General features: G+C 40.5%; 2 protein-coding genes across 3 annotated transcripts in view; one reads left to right on the top strand and one right to left on the bottom strand.

The window, feature by feature from the left end:
* Positions 1–17,112, bottom strand: part of LOC134821310 (dynein regulatory complex subunit 4-like) — a 52,272-nt gene that overhangs the window by 13,483 nt on the left and 21,677 nt on the right. The gene's annotated exons all lie outside the window — the stretch shown is intronic.
* Positions 2,809–16,989, top strand: LOC134821308 (pre-mRNA-splicing factor 38B-like). Of its 2 annotated transcripts, XM_063832035.1 has the most exons (9): positions 2,809–2,930; positions 3,137–3,310; positions 4,702–4,770; positions 4,951–5,099; positions 8,231–8,291; positions 13,718–13,818; positions 14,106–14,200; positions 14,464–15,181; positions 15,440–16,989. In XM_063832035.1, the coding sequence occupies exons 1-9, from the start codon at positions 2,814–2,816 to the stop codon at positions 16,563–16,565; spliced, it is 2,610 nt and encodes an 869-aa protein (XP_063688105.1). In that variant the 5' UTR covers positions 2,809–2,813; the 3' UTR covers positions 16,566–16,989. The 2 variants fall into 2 exon arrangements, with proteins under 2 accessions (XP_063688105.1, XP_063688106.1); XM_063832036.1 differs by lacking the exons at positions 2,809–2,930; positions 3,137–3,310; positions 4,702–4,770 and having other exon boundaries at positions 4,974–5,112; positions 15,440–16,647.

Here is a 17,112-nt window from a genome sequence, read left to right as displayed (position 1 = left end):
TGACATGTCTCCAATGTCTCCCGCACCTTATCTTTTCGAAAAAGACAAAGACATTGGAGACATTGGAGACATTGGAGACATTGTAGACACAGCTTTTGGAGACATTGGAGACATTTGGGACATTGGGGACATTGGGGACATTAGAGACACAGCTTTTGGAGACATTGGAGACATTGGGGACATTGGGGACATTGGGGACATTGGAGACATTGGGGACATTAGGGACATCAAATGGATATTAGGGGCATTGGAGACATTGGAGACACAGCTTTTGGAGACTCCTCCTCCTCCTCCTCCTCCTCCTCCTCCTCCTCCTCCTCCTCCTCCTCCTCCTCCTCCTCCTCAGCTCCTCCTCCTCCTCCTCCTCCTCCTCCTGAGTCCTCCTCCTGAGTCCTCCTCCTGGAACCTGTGTCCTCATGGGTCCTCCTCCTGGGTCCTCCTCCGGACCTCCTCTTCATCCTCCTCCTCTTCCTCCTCAATCATCAGTTCTCCTCCTCATCCTTCTCGTCAGTCCTCCTCCTCCTCCTCAGTCCTCCCCAAGTCCCCCTCCTCGTCAGTCCTCCCCCAGTCCCCCTCCTCCTCCTATTCAGTCCTCCTCCTTCTCCTCCTCAGTTCTCCTCAGTCCTCCTCCTTCTCAGTCCTCTTCCTGAGTCCTCTTCCTGAGTCCTCCTCCTCTTCCTGAGTCCTCCTCCTCCTAGGTCCTCCTCCTTCTCCTCCTCCTAGGTCCTCCTCAGTCCTTCTCCTCCTCCTCCTGCTCCTCCCTCTCAGTCATCCTCCTCAGTCATCCTCCTCAGCCATCCTCCTCAGCCATCCTCCTCAGTACTCCTCAGTCCTCCTCCTCAGTCCTCATCGTCCTCCTCAATCCTCCTCATCCTTCTCCTTATTCCTCCTCCTCCTCCTCAGTCCTCCCTCCTATTCACTCCTCCTCCTCCTCCTCAGTTTTCCTGAGTCCTCCTCCTGAGTCCTCCTCCTCCTCCTGAGTCCTCCTCCTCCTAGGTCCTCCTCCTTCTCCTCCTCAGTCCTTCTCCTCCTCCTCCTCCTCCTCAGTCCTCCTCCTCCTCCCTCTCAGTCATCCTCCTCAGCCATCCTCCTCAGTCCTCCTCCTCCTCCTCAGTCCTCATCCTCATCCTCCTCTTCAGTCCTCCTCCTCCTGGGTCCTCTTCCTCCTCTTCATCCTCCTCTTCCTCCTCAGTCCTCAGTCCTCCTCCTCATCCTTCTCGTCATTCCTCCTCCCCTCAGTCCTCCTCCCTAGTCTTCCTCAGTCCTTTTCCTTTTCCTCCTCCTCCTCAGCCCTCCTCATCCTCCTCCTCCTCTTCTTCAGTCCTCATACTCCTTCTCCTCCTCAGTCCTTCTCCTCCTGCTCCTCCTCCTCAGTCATCCTCTTCAGTACTCCTCAGTCCTCCTCCTTCTCAGTCCTCCTCAGTCCTCTTCCTGAGTTCTCCTCCTCCTCCTTCTGGGTCCTCCTCCTCCTAGGTCCTCCTCCTTCTCCTCCTCAGTCCTACTCCTCCTCCTCAGTCCTCTTCCTCCTCCTCCTCCTCCTCCTCCCTCTCAGTCATCCTCCTCAGCCATCCTCCTCAGCCATCCTCCTCAGTCCTTTTCAGTCCTCACCCTCCTCCTTAGTCCTCCTCCTCCTGGGTCTTCCTCCTCTTCATCCTCCTCAGTCCTCAGTCCTCCTCCTCAGTCCTCCTCCTCATTCTTCTCGTCAGTCTTCTTCATCCTCAGTCCTCCCCCAGTCCCCCTCATCCTCCTCCTATTCAGTCCTCCTCCTCCTCAGTTCTCCTCAGTCCTCTTCCTTTTCAGTCCTCCTGAGTATTCCTCCTCCTCTTCCTCCTGAGTACTCCTCCTGGGTCCTCATCCTCCTAGGTCCTCCTCCTTCTCCTTCTCCTCAGTCCTTCTTCTCCTCCTCCTCCCTCTCAGTCATCCTCCTCAGTCATCCTCCTCAGCCATCCTCCTCAGTACTCCTCAGTCCTCCTCCTTCTCTGTCCTCCTCAGTCCTCTTCCTGAGTCCTCCTCCTGAGTCCTCCTCCTCCTCCTCCTCCTCCTGAGTCCTCCTCCTGGGTCCTCCTCCTCCTGGGTCCTCCTCCTCCTAGGTCCTCCTCCTCAGTCATCCTCCTCAGCCATCCTCCTCAGCCATCCTCCACAGCCATCCTCCTCAGCCATCCTCCTCAGCCATCCTCCTCAGTACTCCTGAGTCCTCCTCATTCTCAGTCCTCCTCAGTCCTCTTCCTGAGTCCTCCTCCTGAGTCCTCATCCTCCTCCTTCTCCTCCTGAGTTCTCCTCCTGGGCCATCCTCCTCCTAGATCCTCCTAGATCCTCCTCCTTCTCCAATCATACATCTACGTCTCCAGTGTCTCCAATGTCTCCAATGTCTCCAAAAGCTTTGTCTCCAATGTCTCCAATGTCCCCAATGTCTCCAATGTCTCCGATGTCTCCAAAAGCTGTGTCTCCAATGTCTCCAATGTCTCCAGGACATGTCTCTGCACCCTATCTTTTCAAAAAAGACAAAAGACATTGGAGACATGTCACCCCCCCCCCCATGGAAAAACCGCTTATGATAGAGAGCTCAGGATTAAAGTTTGAAGTTTTGTTCCTTATGGCTAACAGTCCATAAGGGTGCCCGATATTTCTATTTCAAATTTACTTTAGCTCTTGATAACGTTAGATTGTGATAGTTGAAATGATGTACATTGTGTAAACTATTTCGTGAAGTCGATGTTGTGTTTGGTTTGTGTGAGAGAGCACTTTGAAATTTGAAGCTGGATCCACACATTTAACATAAAACTTGTACTTCTTCGTTCAGTGTACATAGTTGAATGATCGACATTTATCTATGTAATCCATCCCTCTTTTCTTCTCAGCGTAGTTCAGGGAATATCCACATGTATAACAACGAGTTTGAGGAGGTCGAATATGAAGACGAGGAAGATGAGGTATGATTGCAAGTTTTTATGGTTTCTGTGGTTTCTAGGTATCCATCACTGAATTAGCTGCCATATACTTAAGTATTTCTCAATTGAATTCAGCAAATTTACATTATACCATTGCAACCAGACTTGACTGCTTGTAGTGCTTGCAGTTCTGCACACAGTGTAGTAGAATCCCTCTATTGTATTTACTAAACTTCAACTCTATTCAGGTATTTGCAGCTAAATGCAAGAGCATCCCCAAAACTCTGACACCCTATGGAAATCAGCGGACAATGAACATGAACTCGCTGGTGTTGAACAACATTCAGAACAGTAACTATTTCAAATATCAGCTCTATGAATTACATACCTACCACCAAGTCATCGAGGAGATAACCAGAAAGGTATGTGATTTAGTTCATTTTGTGTGATAGTGCTGTGGATTATATAAACTTAATTTCATAGAATTTCTTAATTTATCTGTATAGTTACACATATTATATAAACGAATGGTTCTTACACAATGCAATATACAACAAATGTAAGATATAAAAAAGGTCTCGAGAACCACGGAGATTTTAGAATCATTAGAGCCTGGTAGTCGTCATTGATAGAGCTACAATCTACATGAAGTCTTTCGAGAAAATTTGGTTGTATCTTTTGAGGATCTTTTATTTTTTGAGACAGCTACCAACAAAGTTCTTAGGCTGGCTGTTTTCAGATATTTTGAACTTTGATATTAATGCTCTTCATACAAAGTTACAACGAATTCTTCATGTTATGCATCCTGGGCCAGGATTCCTGGCCCCTGGGTTTGGACATGATATGACCCGTTTAAAATATTTCCATCACGTTACATTACATAATTCAGAAACATATTATATTTACAATAAATTATGCAATCACAACATTATAATCAACAAAATAATAATGGTTTATTTAAAGTCGTCATTCCGCAGTCGTTCATGCTTTATTCAAAATGTTTATTTGATGGTATACTGTAGATGCACTGTTGGCCCCTATTGTAATATTAACGTCCTGTACAATGCGTAATTCCTGTGTAATTGCTGTGTTATTCCTGTGTTATTCCTGTGTTATTCCTGTGTTATTCCTGTGTTATTTCTGTGTTATTCCTGTGTAAGTGATATTTCTGTGTAAGTGATATTCCTATTATCTCTGATTCCAGGAAAGGTCACTGAAAATCGAATTAAACATTTTGTATGACCTATTTTGACAAATTCATCTCAGAGCAGGACAATGATCAGTAATAATAATATGACAGTAATAATAATATGACAGTAATATCACTGTGCTACACTACTTCCTGTCCCTTTATGTGTCCTTTTATTAAATAAGATTATATCATTCAATTTATAAGCGATATTTACGGACCTTTACCTAGAAAGGTTATCTGTTCTGAAGATGAACTGTCAGCCACTCCCTGATTTAACGTAATGAGTGTAAAATATCAGTCAATTCTTGATTCAGCTTCCTTTTGTTGTGGTAGATTATTGATCATCGGAGCTTTTAATCCAGATTTTGTGTCTCTTATGTTTTACAGTACTTGCAGTAAACAACATTATCTTATAAACAGTGATTTACCTAGATTATTGATCAACCGGGGAAAATAATCACACACGATACAGTGAACTGACTAATACACTGTCTCGCGCATTAAACTGAGCTATTTGAACCTGCTAAATTATCGAATTATGACCTTTGATTTTGAATTGTCACGTCCCTGCTCGTTACCAGTTTTAATTAATTCAGGTTTAATTAACAGTATGTGTTACAGGTGAAACACCTGGAACCATGGGAGAAAGGGAGCAGGAAAACAGCCGGACAAACAGGCATGTGTGGAGGGGTGAGTTCTAATAATTGAGTTGTCAGCACTTTTTTCAATACCTTAAATTGTGTTATTCATCACAGTTCGCTCCTCACAATAGGTTGGAGGCAAGATTGCTAACTTTTAATTTGGGTGATCCTCGATCAAGAATTAGACTGCAAGTTAAACCCTTGAAGCGTCAAATAAAACATCCTCCAGGTCCGGGGAGTAGGAGCTGGCGGGGTGGTCTCCAGTGCGTACTGTCTCCTCTACAAACTCTTCGTCCTCAAGATAACTCGCAACCAAATCAACAGCATGATCAACCACAAACACTCATATGTGCGGGGACTGGCTTTTCTGTTTCTCAGGTGCGGACTTGAGGTATAGTATTGTTGTGCGTGTGTGTGACGTCACGTGTTTATTTCGTATGTGACGTCACGTCATGTTCCCCAATGTTGTGTCTTGGATGTACATCTTGTTTGTATGTAGTGGCTTAAAATAGTAATGATACCTGTATCCAAGTTCAGCAAGTTGTTGTTAAGTGTCAACATGTGTTGTGATCGAACCTCCGTCACTATGTAATTATTATGTTGTTATAAACGTCGTTACACCAAAGCCGAAAATAGTTATGATTCATTATAATATTTCAGACTTGAAAGCAAGTTTATTTACATATCAAACATTTATGAACCCCTCCGGGATACTGCTATAAAATAATGGTGGCGTTATTTTGATCAAACTCGCTGTTTTTTACCCCTTAGTTAATCCCTACACAGTTTTTATATTATCGCCCCTTATTACCCCAACCCGGTTCGGTTTGGGTGAATATTTACTACTATAGTGCACCGATTTAGAATCGGTGGTTTTTTAGAGATTCTCAGAAAGGTCAGTCGATCACAACACAGTGGGGCTCCATGCTGACATTTAGCAAAAAAGTCATGTCTCCAAAATCACTTTAAACTAGTTTAATCTAATAGCCAGGTTGTTTCTGAGCTCAGAACTTTTTGATTTTTGATTTTATCTCATTCCTGAGCATTAATATATTAATGGACCACTTTTATTCGATTGTACAGTCAAAAACACGTTAAGTGTTCCTATCGTAGGAATACTTTGCCAAGTGGAAATATTTTACCAAGTTGTTCTTTTATCCGGTGTCGTGCAAATACCAGTACATTTCTGACCTTCAAATGACATGCACCAGAATCTGGGTATAAGTACTTGATGATAGGTATATCATTAAAAAGCGTTGGTTTGAATTACCACAGAACGTAATACTACTAAGTATCATCCCATCCAGAAACATAGTTATAAATGAATTAGAAAACACTTATTTTACCAGATGTTTGATGTGTAACAAGCTCAGGATAGCGTCTGGCATTCTTCCAATCTCCCATATAATAGTATTGTTCAGGAATGTAAGATAGTGTCACGAGAGAACTATCCTATGTGTAATGTGAATTTTAAGACCATAAAAGCGTATCTCACAACACTCTGATGTTGTTAATATTGCAGTCATCCAAAAGAGGTCTTATGCATTACTAGTTTGGAATGATAATACTTAGTAGGCAATACTTAGCTTTAGTAGTTAGCAAAATGTATTACATGTACTATAATGTGACTATGACGTGGTGAGGCCTCTTAGTAAGGTTAGACACGTTGTATTTGCCACCATGATCATCAGTGATGATGTCCGGGGATGGTGATGAAAACTTGTCACGGGTTTATTATTATTTATTAGTTTAAATTTATATGCGAGCCCTAAACGAAGCAGCAAGGGGGGACCGTTGATAAGAAACTCTTCTTATCATAGTCCGTGATGAAACCAACTATTATAATACAGGGTTAGTATTAACACATTGGTTTATCATCACTAGCAGGAACCCGTCTAACCCTAAAGTGGTGTCAAGACTCAAGAGACTAAAATAATTAATATCTATTTAATTCGCGTTTTTGACACCACTTGGGGGTCCAAATTTTGGGTACTAAAATTCTTATTCCTTGGCCAATATTTTATTTTTTTATGCTGATTTGAAGGCCATAAAGGCATTTGACCCAGTCAAAAAAGTTTCAGTTGTATATCTTTTACGGTTTTTGCGGAAAGTGGCGTTAAAGTTGATGCCGTGGTGTCAGTAAAATGGCACGGATCCATCCATATATATCGTCTCGCTTTATATATAGTAAGATAGTGTATAATATGACATAATATATGTGCTCAGACATTTGTTGACACTTTTGAGTTTTGGTGTCACCTTGATTACGATAGTCAGGTGCTTTAGTTATACCTTATATAGTTTGGAAGCACTTCCTTGAATCTGCAGGGAAACATGTCTGCGTCACTGCTTGCAAGCATATCTGCTTTGAAGGTTACCTATTATTGCTTTTCATACAAAGTTACAACGAATTCTTCATGTAGTGCATCCTGGGTTTGGACAGGATATGCCCGCTCAATTAATGTAATAGATTTGTAGTGTTGAAATTAGTTTAAAACTATGATAATCGTGAGACAGGATCCATTTCTCATTTAAAGGCAAGCAGTTTGGATCATGGCTTTCGGGGGGATCTTGTATTTTAGTTTATCGTATATCAATTATTAAGTTCGACAGGCAATCGTTCCATTCCAGTCGAATATATGCGCGCTCAGCTCTAAAAGATTCTGTTACAACTTTCTATATACATACAACTTTTGATATAAATTGCAACTCTGTTGTTAAAGAAGTTCTGCCATAGTCGGACTCGTTAAACTACTACTACCTACTTCTCGTTAAAGACTAACGAGTAATGAAACATACTTAGTTATAACTTATTCCAGTGTATTTAATTTCGATTTTAGTAGTCAGAGGTGGGGTCATCCTCTAACAAATCAGCTTCGAGCATCGATCAACAACATTCTCCATTGAATGTCATGTGTCAAAGGCAGGGGAAGGCACCATCTTACCTTCCACTGTAACCCAAGTCTAAAGAATGAATGGAAATATTATTCGCGACAATAATATTTGGAATGTCACGACTCACGCTTGAAGATGAAATCATCAATAAAAGACACTGACTTTTGCTCCAGTTGCCAGGCTGTGTAAGTCTATGTAAGGCTCCAAATCAGAAACAGTTGTACAGCTCAGTACGCATTCCTACTCTATTTCATTGTTGTTATAATTATTATATAGTTATCATATTATACATTGGTATCAGCGTTGCTTCTAACGCGTGATAACGTAACCCCAATCAGCTACCACCACGTTATTCAATCAAAAGCCAGGGTCACCATCACGTGTCAAAACAAGTATGGTTCACCTCTCCACCGAGTATATCCAGATATATAGTAGTGCCTGCAAGTGATGACAGCTAATTTATTCCAGTTATCTTAGTAATGTTGGGAATGTTTGTAAAGTTGCGAATGTTTGTAATGTTGCGTTTCGTTCGTTCATTTGTGTTGGACATTTGTAGTACTTAAATACCGTTAAGTTTTTTGTCACGTGATTGTACACATTTTTATCTCCCTCAGGTATACGCAACATCCGAGTACCTTCTGGGACTGGCTTGACCCGTATTTAGATGATGAAGAGGTATGTGTGAGCGGTGAGTACACATATAATTAGTTAATTAATTAATTAGTTAAGTTGTTTTAATAGACTTATTTAGACTTATTTAATTAGACTTCAAATTATCTATTGAATTAAGGCAGAATTATGTATATTTAACTTATAATGTAATAATCTTTACATGTAAATCCAGACAATTCATGCCTCATTATGAAATGTTCTAGAACTAGACTGTAGATCTCCTCAATTAAATTGTTCAAAATGAATGTAGATATTGTAGTATAAATTTAGAAAATGCTACTCACATCCCAGAAGAACGGGAAATAATAATAATAAATTGAAGTTTAAGAACACCACTATTAAGATAAACTTATACTCAGCAGTGTTTAATCTAGTCATCCCAGAAACTATCATGATAAAAGTTAGGACTGCTATCAAATACTTGAAAATATATCGTTCATATGAGTGAAACTTAAAACTAAAGAACTAACACTAAATATATGCCAAAATCAGTCATTGATAAAGTTTTTCAAGTTCATGCTGAGACAGTTTAAATAAAAAAGTTTTTAGAAATGCTTTAAAAGATTCCAGGGATTCAGCTGATGTGATGGTAGTAGGCAGACGGTTGTAGATCTTTGGAGCCACGACTGAGAAGCTTCGCTCGCCAAACTTAGAGTTGAACGATGGAACCATAAGTTTCAATGTGTGACCATGATGAGTGTACCGAAACATGTCTTGAATATACGTTGGAGCGAGCCCTAATAATGATTTGTGAGACAACAGTAATATTTTGAATACAATCCTTTTCTTTACATCCAGCCAGTGAAGATTAGTCAGGTCGTCTTCCAGGTGGTCATGCTTATATTTACCAGTAACGGCTTTTGCAGCAGCATTCTGTAGTAACTGAAGCTGATGTAAAAGCTTCTCGTCAATACCAAAATATAAACCGTTACAATAATCTAGACATGATACCACTAGACTGTTGACGATGACTTTAATCTGTTTGAGATTCAAAAGGAAGCGGATTTTCCTGATATTGCGCAAGGTATGAAAGCATTTCTTCTTGAGATTTATAATTTGTTTATCAAAAACTAGTTGATTGTCCATAACCAACCCTAGATTCTTAACGGTGGGGACAAACATAACTAATGTGTTAGGAGCAATTTCAACCCCATGAAGTTCAATCTCATTTAGTACCTTTCTAGGTCCAAAGACTATAAGCTGAGTTTTAGAGTCATTTAATTGCAGATAATATTGAGACATCCAATTCTTTATCCTCAAGAAACAATTTCTCAGTTGGTTTGTTAAGGTTTTCACCTGATCTGAGGGTTTGAAAGATTTCATAATTTGATGATCGTCTGCATAACCAATAATAGAAAACCCAGATTCTTTTACACAGCTGTACAATGATCTAATATAGATGTTGAAAAGTACAGGGCCTAGCACAGAGCCCTGAGGTACTCCAAAACGTAAAATTATGGTTTCAGAGACTGATTTACCAAGTCTGATACGCTGACAACGTCCTGTTAGGAAGCTGGTGAACCAACTCAGAGCTGACCCCCTTATTCCTATTTCTTGCCTCAAGATCTTCAGAAGTAAATTATGATCCACAGTATCAAAGGCTGCACTGAGGTCCAACAGCATAACAACAGTAGCTGTTTTTTCATCTGCAGCAATAAGGACATCATTAACGATTTTTATCAAGAGAGTTTCTGTGCTGTGGTGTTTCTTGTAGGCAAATTGTTCCTGACAATTCAGATTATTTCGACTAAGGTGCTCGTTAAGTCTTCTCAAAACTACTCTCTCAATTAATTTTCCCAGGAATGTAAGGTTGGAGACTGGTCTGTAGTTTTTCAATATATTCGGATCCTGAGACTCATCTTTCACTATACTAGGGGAATAACGTCAGCCAGTTTAACACCATCCATACTTCCTGATGACAGCGATTGGTTAACAAGATCAACCCAAACATGCAATAGGGAAGTGATATTATCCTTAACAAGATCTTGTGGTAAACAGTCATTAGGTGAACAATTGATTCCACTTTCCTTGATTATATCTTCAAGTTCTGAGATACAGGTTGGTTCAAATTCGAAGAGGGGTGTTACAGTAGTATCAGTGCAATCTGGTATAGAGGTAGCAGGTATGTTATCACGAATCTGTTCAACCTTTTCAGAGAAGAACTTGTTGAAGTCAGATGCAAGTAGTTCAATATTATCAGTGTAGTCAGGTAGAATTCTACTTTGTTTACGATCCATTACCTTATTGACAACTTGATAGAGAGTTCGAGTTTTATTCTCTGACTTATTGATAACAGTTTCCAAGAAATCTTTCTTTTTAGTCAAAGCTAGTGTAGTAGCCTCATGACAGAGTTCTTTGTAGTGCAGAAAGTGTCCCTCAGATCTATTTTTCTTTTTCTCGGCTCGACGACGAAGTTTTCTCAGATCTCTATATTCCTTATCAAACCATGGAGCTTTATCCACTACTGACACTCTTTTGCTAATTAATGGAGCATAAACATCAAGAAGGTTCACTATAGAGGCATCAAGACTCACTACAGAAGTCTCAAATGATTCTGAAACATCAAACTGATCAAGAACATCATTAAGGTCACGTGAAAAGGTATCCTTGTCTACAGCTTTAATATTTCTGAATTCAATTGATTTGAAATATTTCTTTCCTAAAGTGTTGCTTATGTTACAGATTATAGGAAAGTGATCTGAGCCTAGTGTATCGCTATTGTCAATAAACACATTATTGCAATGAAGATGGTTGTTCAGCGAGAAAGTAAATAACTGATCTAGACATGCACCACCAATGTGTGTTGGACGATCATACAGAGCATGAAGACCATATGATCTGAGTATCTTTAGAGTATCAGATGCAACCCTGTTGTTACCATCAAAGTGTATGTTGAGATCTCCGGCCAGGACAATATTATCACAGCGAGTAGAAATATCAGAGAGAAGAAGGTCAAGTTCCTGTGTAAAAGCAGAGGTTAAAGGGCCAGTCCTGTACATTACAACAAAAAGAATCTTATTAGAGCTGGTCTTAACTTTTCCCATTGTGAGTTCGAAATGTTTGAATACTATCCTACTCTTTTCCATAGAGCACGTTAAATTTGACCGAAAAATGAGTGCAGTGCCACCACCCCTCTCGTTAAGCCTATAATTATGGTGGAGTGAGTAACCTCGTTCCTTAATAATAGCAGTGGTTACTGATGAGTTGCTAGTCAGCCACGTCTCACAAACAGCAGCAATATCAATATTTTTGTCCTCCAAAAGGCTCACAAAAAGATCAGCTTTGTTGTTGATTGATCTAGGATTAAAGAGAAGGAGGTTGAAATCTGACGATTCATTGGATCTGATCATTTGCTTTGATAAAAAGGAATTGTCTTCTTTATTCTTTTCTGATGTTCCACAAATACAGAACATCTGGGGTCTCCAGTGTGATGATTAGTATCATTGTTTTTTGCTCTGACACAGTGACAACACTTGAAAACATGATCATCAGTCTTTTTTAAGCAATCTCGTGATTCATGATTTTCAGAGCAAAACCCACAAACTGGATCAGCTTTATTTTTACATTCTTTGCTGTAATGACCATACTCCTGGCAATTGAAACATCTAAGAACAAAGATACTGTCATAGACTTTACACATAGACTGGTATCCAATAAACACCTTGTTCCCTTGCTGAGCAATTATGGATCTAATAACATTGCTGACTTTTACAATAGCCTTAAAGATGTCTTTATTGTTTTTGAGAGGTTTAACAGCCAAGATTTCGATCATTTTATCATCATTAGAAGTAGAAGAACTATCGAGAAGCTTTGATATCCCAGGATTTTGTTTTTCAAGCATAGATTTTAGTTCCTCCACGGTATATTCTCTTGATAATCCTACAATGTGGACAGTTGGTACTCTTGTTGATACTTTTACAACAGAATGCTGCTCATCTTTGAGTTGTTTAGTCAGAACATCAACATCGTGTTGAGAATTGAGAACAATTCCAGTAGTATCAGATTTCTGCAAGTGGAAGGTACTACTTACTGAGAGGCCGTTCTCAATACAAATCTTTTCTAGTTTTTTTGAACTGATGAGTTTACCTTGACTGTCCTTTTGTACTGAAACCACTTTTTTCATGTTTTCTGTTCTCTGCTTATCATTCCAAGGATTATATTCGTTGTTAGACTCAGAGATTGATGAAGTTTGATGTGTAGCTGCACTCTTGTTTTGGGATATCATGGTTTTTAGCTCTTTTAACTCCAACAATAAAGAATTGTTGACTGCATCAATTTTGTGGTCCAAAAGAGTAAATTTATCTGATTTATTAGCAGCTTTTTTCTTTCCTTTGTTAACTTTACAAAAATCACACACAAATGTAAAGTTACCATGCCTTCTAGCAAACACACCATCTTTGTTAGAAGCCTTAATAAAGCTGTTAAAGAATGAAGATGGGCAGATTATGTCTTTACCATCTTTTTCAGTACCATCTTCCTTCACACAAACAGCATGAAATAATCTATCGCATTCCCAGCAAGGTAACGCTTTATCTCCTGCTTTACTATCCAAACACGATGAACACTGACCATTAGAAATGATAGCATAGTTCAACAGATCTGAAGAAACACTTTCCTGAGGTCGGGTAGTAACAATTTCCTGAGAGGTCTGTGAAGTTTCTGATACAGTCTCTAATTGGACGTCTGACGTTGGTCCCAACAAATGATTTTCACCACCTTTCATATCAGCGGGCTTTTCCAGTGTATATAAATTGTACTTGTATAGTACTTGTATAGTACCGTTAAAGGCACAGCACCAACAATGTGCAGTAGCAGGGGCAACTGGCAGTTAAAAATTGCCGATATAACAGAGATAAGGGAGCTCTGTTTTCAACACGTAACAAAACTGCAAAACTAATATATGTTGTACTCTTTCGCATATTTGCTTCTTCTGTTAGTGTTACATCTACATTCTACGTACAAAAATATGTACATTACAGTGATCACCAGCATGTTGAGAAGAAGAAGGAAATATATACCGTGTCCCTTTCTTTGTCTAACAGTGCCTCGTGGTTATTCTTATAACTCTCCACATTTAAGGCCTTTTCTTTGTAATGTTTCGCAATGACTACGATGTTTGTGAGACGAGACTATAAGTTGCACGAACCTGAATATGATCAGTATTATATTTGATTGGAACCCCACCTAAATCCTGTAATCTGATTGGCTCGAAATATACTGTCCTGCGATCTGATTGGCTCGAAATATACTGTCCTGCGATCTGATTGGTCACTATTGACACGTGCCAACTGTCAATAATTATCATCGCGTCTCCGACAATATCCACTACCACTTGCACGTACAAGATATTCTGTCAGATGATAGACATTCAGAGATAGCAGCTTATAATGTTTCATGTTGTATATGATAACCGGATATACCGTCTGCAGGAGATCGACCCGAGGGCTGGAGGTGGACGTCCTATTACAATCGGGGAGATGTGCGAACAGCTGCTCACCAGACTGGACTGGTACACCACTCTCTTTCCTAGGTCAGTAACGGGTACCATACAGTAGTACCCACATTTTATTGTATTTACAGCTGCAGCTTTGGATACATCTCGTACCTCTTATCTAATCTTATGATTCTCACCTGATGGTCCCTTATTCCTCTTCTAATTATAAAAGTATTATTAGATCATCTTAACCATATTTTGCATGACTTCAAGGAAAAATTGTTAAAATCTTATCTTGAAAGTTTTTTGGAGCTGGTCCAGTTTTCAGTCACGTGAGTATATTCAGTGATGCGGCTGTAAGATTTATAGTTCAATCTCTGCAGGATCCCGGTAGTTATCATGAAGGAGATAGAGAAAAAGATAGAAGACAGAAAGGCAGCTATCGCTGAAGAAAACCAGTACAACCAGCAGGCACCAGGTGAGCTGTAGTTTTATAATTGTTGACCATCGTTCTGCATCATTATCCTCTGCCACAGCACTTCGTGCCCGAGATTTCAACCGTCTTGTGCTGTGGTTATTATGTTAATTTACAAAATTTTGGTTTTTTTTGGGTTCAGATTTAATATGGTTTGGGAAAAGTTAGCGTTGCCCGTTGCAGAACTTGATTTGTTTAGTGGTAAACTAGCATAACATCTGAACCAATGAACTCTTGAGCTGAAGATAACAAAAATCAATCCTTAGATACTAGAGAAGGTCGTTATGAAGATCACCGGGAAGGATCCTACCGCAGAGAAGATGATAGCCGAGCCGGAGCCGTCCGTGGTGAAGACAATAGTAGAGCAGGATCTCTTCGACAAGAAGAAGGGCGCCGTGAGGGATCTAATCGCCCTGTAGAAGACCGCCGAGTGGAGTCTCTCCGGAGAGATGAACCTCGTAGTAGGGAGGCATCCAGAGATAGGCCAGACAGGGACAGAAGAGACGATCGATCTGATTCAAGAAGAGATGGTAGTTCTGATTTGAAAAGGGACGATAGGTCTGATTCAAGAAGAGACGACAGGTCTGACTCAAGAAGAGACGATAGGTCTGATTCAAGAAGAGATGGTAGTTCTGATTTGAAAAGGGATGATCGATCTGATGTAAGAAGGGACGATAGGTCTGATTTAAGAAGAGACGATAGATCTGATGTAAGAAGGGACGATAGGTCTGATTCAAGAAGAGACGATAGATCTGATGTAAGAAAAGATGATAGGTCTAACTCAAGGAGGGACGATAGATCTGATGTAAGAAGGGACGATAGATTCGATAAAGACAAGAGAGACGATAGAGACCGAAGAGACGACAGGAGGGAAGGTCGGAGAGATGACAGAGATCCTGTAAAGGACGATAGAGACCGTGATAGCAAACGGGAAGATCGGGATTACCAAACAAGAAAAACCGAAGAAAATAAGCCATCTGAAGAGTGAGTGTTGTTATTTTGTATGCTAAGTTCTGTCAGATTAATAGGAAACATCGTATTTAATCTATTCATGTCCTAATATACTGCAATTCATGATAAATTTTCCAAATTCTTAAGAAAACAGTTTAACTGTTTCACTGACATGATGGTTACGCCCCTGGCCTTTATTAATTTTAAGATTCGCATTTGGTTATAAATGTTTGCGTAATCATGTAACTACTAGTATATTAGTTAGTATAATCTAACTATTTGATGTTTCAGGCCAGCAGAGGAGGTAGAAGTCGCACCAAAGCGTTTAATCAAACGCTATGTGGTGGAGAAGAAGCCAAAGAAGAAGAAGAAAAAGAAGGGAGATGATGAAGCAGATTACAAACTTGATACGAGTGTAGCTGAGAACCCTGATGATGCTATACCGTCAAAAGACAAACAATCTACAGACAGCTCAGATCGTAAGAAAGAGCGTTCTAAAAGAAGTAAATCCAAAGAGGATCTTAAGAAAGACCGGATAAAGTCCTCAGAGAAACGGTCTAAAGATACCGCCAAAAGTAAAGATGATGTTAAATCTAGCCATTCAGATTCCAAACATAAGAAGTCAAGACACCGCAGTGATTCCGAGGACAATGTTAAAGAGTCCAAAAGACGGAGTCGTTCAAGAGACCGAAACAGGAAAGATGTTTCTAGAAGCAAGGATCGAGGAAAGAAGTCTCCGTCTAGGGATAGAAAAGAGCCGTCCAGTTCGCGAGACAAGTCCAAAGAAAGAAAGTCGGACAGAAGAAAACGGTCAACTTCTAGGTCAGGTAGTCGCAGTAAACGCAGGCGGTCTAAAAGTCTATCAAAATCAGAGGACAGAGATAAAAGTGAATCTAAAATAGACAGTGACCACCATCATTCGTCCGGTGTTAAACCCGAGTCCACCACAACAGAAATAGGCAAGTTGGACATAAATCGAGAACTCGACCACACTAAAACCCCAGAAACAGATCACTGTTCAACAACCACAGACCAAGCAACTGCTAGTACTAAACCAGATGAAACTCCCTCAACTTCCAACCCTGACCCATCTATCAGACATAACACAACTCCTGAAGCAAATAGAGGAGACGTGACTCCTGATGAAGAACAGGACAACCTTACCCCTAGACAGGATACCGGTGACGAAACTCCATCCAACGGAGATGATGTTAACCCTCAAGGAGGTGAAGTTAGCCCTGCACAAGGCGACATTTCCCCTCAAGCGGGCGAGATGAGTCCACTTATAGGGGATCCGACCCCTGAGCAGGACAGAGGTGACTTGACCCCTGAAGCAGATGATGATCCACTTCCCGTACCACCATTGATCCACGATGTGGAAATGTTAGGACGTCCAGAGACCCCACCCTACGATTAGATCATTACATCACGTGACATCACTTTTTAACCAGACTCACCGCGCGTCATGATGACACTGGAGTATTTTTATTGCAAGCTTATATATGATAGAGTCACGCAGTTTATTTTATTCATATGCAATAGCTGCGTATGGTTCATGCAAGGTCTGTGATGTATATTGCTGTTCGCGAAGATATTTTCTGTTGACGCGTTATGATTTGTTGGCTCGAAACACATCGAATACTAGTATATAAACATTAAACATTTTGCTAGAATGGCTGTTTAGATTCTTGTTTACTTTTTGTTAGACGATTGTAAACACATTTCCGGCTATTCTCTGATGTAAAATAATTCCATAAATCTGAGCTTCCAGGTGCTTTGAACGCAATATATATTATATATCTGTATTTACAAAGTATTCTTTAAGAGGCATCATGTAGCCGGTGGGCCCGACATGATACGACACATATCGACACGTCGGGGTTTTGTCGGGGTTTGTCAGGGTATGTCGGGGTCTGTCGGGGTTTGTCAGGGTTTGTCGGGATTGTCGGGGTCTGTCGGGGTTT

This window comes from Bolinopsis microptera, chromosome 9, assembly GCF_026151205.1.
Source record: "Bolinopsis microptera isolate Bmic1 chromosome 9, MBARI_Bmic_1.0, whole genome shotgun sequence".
Lineage (NCBI taxonomy): Eukaryota > Metazoa > Ctenophora > Tentaculata > Lobata > Bolinopsidae > Bolinopsis > Bolinopsis microptera.
The sequence above is the reverse complement of the archived record's forward strand: the minus strand, read 5'-3'. Positions and strand labels throughout refer to the sequence as shown.